This window comes from Liolophura sinensis, chromosome 5, assembly GCF_032854445.1.
Source record: "Liolophura sinensis isolate JHLJ2023 chromosome 5, CUHK_Ljap_v2, whole genome shotgun sequence".
NCBI lineage: Eukaryota > Metazoa > Mollusca > Polyplacophora > Chitonida > Chitonidae > Liolophura > Liolophura sinensis.
In genome coordinates this window covers 5,359,463-5,368,003 of record NC_088299.1, presented here as the reverse complement: position 1 = coordinate 5,368,003, position 8,541 = coordinate 5,359,463, and the positions used below count along the sequence as shown (strand labels likewise).

The 8,541-nt window shown below is 40.4% G+C and overlaps 1 protein-coding gene across 1 annotated transcript; it reads left to right on the top strand.

Moving 5' to 3' along the window:
- The first annotated feature begins 3,873 nt into the window (after positions 1-3,873).
- Positions 3,874-6,121, top strand: LOC135466024 (kappa-type opioid receptor-like). Its single transcript, XM_064743415.1, has one exon. The coding sequence runs from the start codon at positions 4,143-4,145 to the stop codon at positions 5,277-5,279; it is 1,137 nt and encodes a 378-aa protein (XP_064599485.1). The 5' UTR covers positions 3,874-4,142; the 3' UTR covers positions 5,280-6,121.
- The last annotated feature ends 2,420 nt before the right edge of the window (positions 6,122-8,541 follow it).

Sequence of the window (8,541 nt, the reverse complement as noted above, 5' to 3'; positions counted from 1 at the left end):
CAAACTGTAGCCATATTGCCGCGCTGTGAAAACAAATCTGGCCAAAGCTGGCTTTATGTTTCAGAACAGATCCACTCTGAGCTGGTCTCCTCGGACATAAGGAGTCATCTTTCTGGCAGAGTTTAAATTTAGCCACACACAACCACTTTAACTCAACAAAAGAATGGTCTACCAGAGTATTTAGCAATGTAATGTAAAAAAAGTATTATAAAATTAAACGCGCTTTTGTAAAATAAGATGTAATTGATACATATTGATAGATATATTTCGTTTTTATTTCATTATTGATTTCATTTTGAAATAATAGAAGTGAAATTCTATATTTTATTGGCAGAGGCATTTCAGTGTATTTTGACGAATGTATGAGTCAAAGGATCATGCTCAACGTTGTAACTGGAGGGGAGTAAAGTCACAATCATTTATTCATTGAGTGCTACGATGGAGCACTTACATTTTGTACTAAATTAAGAAAATGTACAGTGGCTGAATCTGGTGTAAATTACACGGCCTTACGTTTTCGGTATGTTTTCGGCAGAAATAAAATCACAACTCCCTGAACTTTTGACATCAGCCACAACTAGGTTTAAACTATTTTCCCAGTATGCTTTGGGCAGAAGAAAACCACAACCCCCAGAACTTTTGAAATCTGCAGCAAATAGATTCAAACTACTTTTCCCCGTATGGTTTCGGCAACCCCTTGAACTTTTAAAATCTGACGCAAATAGATTCAAACTGATAACATCAACTATAAGCCAGTAGTTGATTCGAAGGCTTGGGAAATTATACTCCGTACAAAGATTTAGTATCAATTGAAACTTTAATCGATTCATTAAAAACGTGTCAGGGTATCTCCATAATACTTACAGCCGTCGTACAAGTGAAATATTCTTTTGCACGGCGTAAAGACAACAATTAACTAAATAAAATCAAGCCACTTGGAGCAACATAAAAAGATGGAGTCTCGTCACGATAAACACTGCTTTAGATGATGTTTGAGATGAAAAGGCCCCATAGCCCATAGTAAATTGCTCTGTCGATAACCTTTTCCCCCTTGGCGATGACAATTGGCAAGCCTAACGGACCAGATATTAAACATTGTACTCTCGTTTGGTATGATTACTTTTGGAAGGTTAAGCCCTAGAACCCTTTGATCTTTTCCATGGTTGATCTGTTCAGCTCCTAAGGCAATTATGTCTTTGGAAAACATTTTGAAGAACTATTGCTGTTCTTTGGCTTGGATGACACCGGTTCATTCCAGGCACGAAGGAACCACTCGCTCTGCAATTTTCGCACGATCGTGGACACGACTGTTTTCTCCGTTGGACAGTGGCTTTCAGTTAAAATCTGAGTGTCTCTTCCCTCTCTTGTTGTCCTTCGAGACCAGTCCGCAGACTGACTTTGACATTCTTGAATACAGAAGCTGTTCATGAGTGCTCTATTTCAAGTACTTGTCCGCTGAACTAAGCGGTCAATCATGCAATCTTTTATGGACGGCAAACCCATTGAACGACAAATTTGGTGTAATTACATATGTGACGGAAATCCTGAATTGTATTGTTGATATTAGAAGAAATGTGTCATAACGATTTACTTTGGTACACCCTCACCAATGCAATCGCTGTGAGTGCAGCTCATGTTGACCGCCACTTCGGTCAACGTGGGAAAGTCTGTTAGCAGCCTGTAGATGGCTTCTTCCCGATAATGCTGGCCGTTGAAGTACAAATGAAATATTCTTAAGTACGGCGTAGACCTCAAATCAAAAAAAGCAACAACAATTAAAAAGCAATATACAAAAAGGTTTAAGGGTGGAGGAATTTACACTATTCGGATCTTTTTTTTAACAAAATCTCTCGTGGGCCGTGATAAAGTAAGGCTGTTAATCTTCAAGAAAATACCGTTTTTGAAAGCAGACCGGATTGTATTAACTGATCTAGGCTTTCAACATTAACAACAATAGTAACAATTCTGAAGATGAATATGATTATGATGGTATCGATCTATGTGGGTAAGCTGATCTGCATGTCCATCACATTGCATACAACGCCTACTGGACTGAATTTTTCTTTGCTCCAGCCGTGATGATGAAAAGTACCAAATGTTGATGACAGATACATCCTTGATATGTTCCTCTTACAAACACTTCTGTAAAACTTCTTCGTTTTACCTCAGATGTGACATAGGCGGCGCGAGAAAGAGGCCAGTTTGTGATGATTACTGCATTAATATTCTAGAAACCCTTTTAAGTGGAATGTCTGTTAGTGCCCCGTGGTTCCTTTGATTGCTCTATCGCCCACTGTGTATTGCAGAAAAACAATTAAATGCATAGACAATGTTGAAGTTTTTTAACATACCCGGATTGGCAGCATGGGTACCACACGCAAAGGAGCTGTTTTGTGATTAGCGTGGAAACAAGGCACATTACACAAGGTGCATAATGTTGTGGACATACGATATGGAAGCACCCCGCAATTGCTGGATAAAGTAACTGGAATTTGGAAGCCAAAACTGCACTTAGAAGTCTGCTTACCGAAGTAATCATCTGCGATAAAAGCGAGTTTTTGTAAGACCAAAAGGCTTATTTTGCTCTGGGCATTTTTATGGTAACATATGCCGAAGCCTGGTGAGAATTGTTTTCGGATACTCAAGATGACGCCAAAGCTAGAACATGAGATGAAGCATGAAAAAATCCCTGAAATTAACTGAATGTTCTGGGTCGTAAACAACATCAAGGACACCCCTGGGACAGAGGCCACTCTACTGCAAGACTAAGGCCCCGACATAGAGATTTGACTTATTTATTTGATTGGTGTTTTTCTCCGTACTCAAGAATATTTCACTTATACGACGGCGGCCAGCATTGTGGTGGGATGAAACCGGATAGAGCCCGGGGGAAATCCATGACCATTCGTAGGTTGACGGATGACCTTCCAGAGAGAATTGTAAAAGAAATGCAGGCAGATAACACGCGTTATATTGCATCTAAATAATTCAAATGGAAAATACATCTTCAGTTTTTACTTTCAATGGAAGACTTTTCAATCTGATCCCGGAAATTCGCTGTAAAGAGAAAAATTAGTTTCTGGTTTCTGGTGTTAGCCAGTTTACTTATATTTCCTTTAAACTAGGCTAGATTATTTTGATAACAACTGACGAAAGTTAAACTAATAATTTTTCCTTATACATGTCTCTGCATTATTATTTAGCTGCAAAGAACACCTGTTTGCAGATCTGGTGACTAGATGTCGTCCTGATTTGCTATGACTGTCTAGAAATGCTATATTGACAAGCGTGCCTGCTGAAGAATTATAGGAACAACATGTTTCGTCCAATCGCTGATAGTGTCTCAGCTAGAGGTGGTCAATAATTGACGCGTCTAGAACACTGTGTCCTTCCCTGTAACGAGACTGTGTTTTCCGTATCTTCCATTTGACGTTGCGAAGAACATGTATACTCGCAGCTGGTGAGGTATAGATGTGTAGCATGGCGACCCATCTGCCTTTTCGTCCCATCAGATCAATCAGAAATGATGTACTATTCTTAGACATCCTGGTGACCAGATATGGATGTAACCACCTGCGACTTAATGACCAGCGCTGAATAATTCGAGAATAGAAAACTGAAAAGAAAAAATCAATAATGATCATATATAATCATTCACAGTTAAGCGTTAAATACAGCTGGAATGGCTATATTGTAATGGAATGTCAAATCCGATAATACAATTGTTTGTTTAGTATGCGTATTAAACACAAATCTTTACTTTTTGTGTTTTATCTGTTATCAGGTATGGTATTTCCAGGACACTACACACAGAGCACGGAGGTACTATCAGCCCAGGCAACTTTCCTCTAACATCAAGAGCCGTCAAAATCCCTGTGGTTCGTGGATTTTGCAGAGTGGCTATTGTTGATACAAAAATCAAAGAGATATGTGCTGGTGACTAATCGAGATGCTTTGGCAAATAATGTGCACGAGACTGACCAGTGCCTCATCAGGAATATCTATAGGACTGTTTGTGTTTTGACTGCCACAGGGATATTAGGGGACATCATGTTAAAAAAATCACAGCGCCAGTGTTAATTAAACTCGGTAGTCATTTAAATCCGAAGAAAGACCGACTGGTTTACAGACAATTCTAAAACATGGGGTCATTTGAGAATCTCGATTACCATTACGACGGCGACATGGCCGAAAATCCGAACGACACATACTATAACAATAGGTATTGCGATGTTCATCAAGAATACGACGGCTGTGTGTCCAGTGGATTACCGGATGTTCGCATCGCCACGACGATGCAGAGATATGTGCCGCCGATTCTTACCCTCATCGGCACATTGGGAAACATTTTTCTGTTAGTTGTGATGAGACACAAGGATTTTGGAACGTTATCCGTGTTTGTGTATTTGCGAGCCTTGGCTGTGTCTAACACAGTCGTGTTGTACGTGAGTACCTTGGTACCTTGGGCATGTTTCATGGCGAGCCAGCCACACATTGCTGACTGGACGGATTGGGGATGTCGTCTGTGGACTTTTGTCGTCAACGTCCTTGGACATTCCCCTGTGTGGTTCGCTGTAGGCATGGTCATAGATCGTTACATCGTAGTGTGGCATCCGAATAAAGCTCTGGAAATTTGCAGTGTTTTCATCAGCAAGATTGTAATCATAACGATTTTGACTGGGCTGACAACGATTAGTGTGCACGCCATGTGGACATACGAATTGGACAACTTCATCTGCGTCATTCCCCAGTATCCAGATGACATCCACTCCATGGCATGGCCGTGGATATGGGATACGTTTTACTACTTTCTACCCTTGTTGTCAATTTTAATGTTTTCAGTTTTGACACTGATGGGATTCTGTCTTAAGAAAATCCCGCAGGGCCATCGTTCGCCCAACCGCCCAGATGAGAAAGAAGCTACTATCACTACTCTTATATTGTGTATGACGTTTTTCCTATTGGCCGCTCCGGCTACCACTGTTAAAATTATGGAATCCCAAATTCCAGACTCTTGGTTATACGACATAGTTATCTTAAGGCAAGTGCAAATTACGCGTAGTCTTGTGCAAATGCTCTCAGCAGTTAACAACGCCATCACCTTTTTTGTCGTAGTGATTGTTTCCTCGTCATTTCGACTAAACATTAAGAGGCTCTGTCTCGATAATTGCTACTTGCGCAACCTATTGCGATTGCCGGAAGACAGTAAATTGAGACAGGAAATGGCGACCACGCATGTGTCCATCGAAGATTCGTGCACTGAGACAACGCCACTGTGAAAAGTTGATGGCCTTTCATGTCAATTCATTTATATGGTGATGAGGATATTGCTGTGTTTTGCCTGAAAGGCAATGTTAATCCTGAAATATTCGTTGGAAATTAAAAGTGTGATTTTTTGTAGAACTGCCGAATTGTCATATTTTAGGCTGCTTGAAGCAAAGAGGAAGACATAATTCCTTGATTTCATTCATGAATCTATTAGATAGTTGTAAATGGGAGCTGTGCTTTTCTTTATTGTTTACGGTAGCAGGAACAGCTTACGATGATATAAGTCATTCATTCATCTGTGTTCAATTTCACGAGCTGGATCGCCAGGGTGTGTAATTAACCAGCCATCGGCAAATTCAAACTGTCAGCTTCTGCTAGGGATAAACACAGTTCAAACCGAATGTGCTTTGTTATTAACCTAACATGCATGTACTGACCCATTTCCGTGAGATTTAAAATTCCTCTCGTGCTCTCTGCTTTGCACGTAGCATACTGCTCGCGCAACTAGGGATTTTTGTCAGCATATAACTTCTTCAAGGGATTTGTCAGGATTATAACTGGACGAGCTTTATAATACCAGGGATACTGTGTAATTAACGTACGTCCAGCTGAGTGCAGCTCTCATTAAATGACTAATAAGGTATTATGCTCCAGAGAATATTAACGATACACGACGTCTAAAAGAACAATACCGATGTAATATTCTGTTTCTGAGGTAGATGGAATAGTTATCAGTAGTTCATATTCACTACTCTGGCTTTAGCGTGGTGCGTGGCATCAACCGGGCCGTCGGATTAATAATCTCCTCTCCTGGCAGGCGTAATGATATGTTGTTTATGTGAGTAACCTCAAACCAAGCGTGAATAAGATATGCAGAAGCCCCGGAACTGTCAGTTGCCGTTGATGTCATGGTGGAAATGGAGATTTTTTGATAAATTACCGTCATGGAGGCCAGCTTTATGCCGGTAATAGCCCTTAGACCCTTTATAGGGGCATGCTCTGTACATTGTGTCTACGATGAGACTTACATTTGGTTACGAATAGCTTTCAGAGAAGAAATGCCATGATAAGAATTGTACGATAATATAACTTCACTTATTACTTCTGTGTTGGTTATATTTCCGAATAAGTATTTGAATTGTTTGGGGTAAATTTCAGAAGTGCCCTGATGGGTTATTTTCTAAACCTCTCCCAAAAAAAAAAAAAAACAGTGCAAAACGTTATTGGGCAAAATAACAAAAAACAACAAAAAATCTCGTCAAACTGCTGCCGCCACTGAGGTATCATGTCGATGACAACAGGCATGACACCACACCCAGTCACATTATACTGACAACAGTACTTCTTCGTAGCTCTAAGCTCTCAGTGCTGATCGCGGCAACAAGTACTATTTCAAAAGTCTTTGATATGACCCAATCCCGGTCTCCCGACTTCAAGATGGGCGTTCTAACGTTTAGGCCATCTAAGGGGTCTGTTGGTGGAAGACAAGAGACGTCCGTTGAACTTCATGTAAGAAAATATTAACGGCTCGATAAGCGCTAAAACGGTTTATTAAACACGGTAATACCTCGCCCGCGGCTTGGATTTTATGCCAGTGTTATTCACACACACGTCATTGTTAAACGTAAATGCGTGCCACTGTTAAGTTTAGACATATGTCACTATAAGAAAACAACACGCAATCGGTCACAATGGAAATAATCGATTGAAAACTGTAAAGCTGCGTTCACACGGTATGAATAATCGAGAAAAATTGTCAAATTCCACTAATCGAATGAAAATAAAAATGGAAAATAATAGCAAAACTGCTTATGAATCAGACTTTTCCTAGTTTTATTCCACTTGTCGAATTTGACCAGTCAGTTCAGTGAAGATCAGTCAATTCAGTTTGATCCTTTTGGTAACTCGGCATTTCGGCATGGATTGACCACTACACTAGTAGTTCAAAGAGTGCTATTGGCGAGTCGACCCGTCAAACTCCATTGGTCGCATGTATATATATATATATATATATATATATATATATATATATATATATATATATATATATATACAGACATGACACCTCACCCAGACACATTACACTGTCACGGGACCAACCAGTTCTGTTTCCTTGCTCTGACCTACAAGTGTTGAGCGTCAAGCGAGGCAGCAAGTATAATTTTTCAAGTCCTTGATATGACTCTACCTTGCATTTGCCGAATGAAAATGGGACATCCTTATTTCATATGGCTGTAGCATTCGACAAATCGCATCGTCTGAACGGAGCTTATGAAACAGACTTCCCCTGTTTTCGTCCCACTTGTCGAATTCCATGAGTCGACTCGACAAATCGCATCTTAAGAACGCGGGTTTAGACGCGGTTGGCAAAGCGGCTTCTTTTGTGCACTCCTCATGGATTAGCAACTCAGCAACCAGTAGGCCGTGTTCTCATAATGCAATTATCGAGTCGACAAGTCGAATGCAAGTGATCGAATGGAAATAGACCACCTTTATTTCATGGGATTGTAGCATTCAAACAATCGCATTGTATAAAAGCGGCTGATGAAACCGACTTGTCCTATTCTTTTTTCTCCTGTCGAATTCGACGAGTCAACTTGCCCAACAGGTATGGTGTAAAGGCGGTTTTACGTGGATACCAAACATATGTATTTGCACGGAAGCATGGCTACATGCATTTGTAGTTTATCCGTTCTGTAATTTTAGCTGCAACTATAAGCACATTTGTTTCGTGTCGATCATTCTCTCTCTTTTGTTGATCGGTGAAATGAGGCTGAATACGGTACTTGATTAACGTTCCAGTACCATACATTCATATAATACCTTTCGAACTACAAACAATAAACCACACGTGAACCGCAATCGTCTTGAACTATAACAATAACAATATTAGACTTGAAATGTGCATAATAATATCCTGGACGTCACACGTCTTACTTGGAAGTGTTGTACGATGATTAATTTCACGTTGCCACGGAAACATCACAAGTAAATTCCAGGGTTACTTCCAAACAGATAGAGTGGATGTGAACACAATGAGTGAACGGTTCCGTAGCTGCTGTTTGTCTTTGAAGCAGCTTTGTTTTAAGAGCTCACCAATCTTTCTAGTACAACATTTTAGCTCAGCATGGAGAAGTAAACGACAACCGATCCCAGCATGGCCCTACGCAATAAAAAACCTGATTGCTGTTGAATGCCAACCACAACATCGATTTCGTCGGAGGAGCTGAAGTGTAGTCTCTCAAACTGGCCACTCACGCAGTCGTTCGGCTC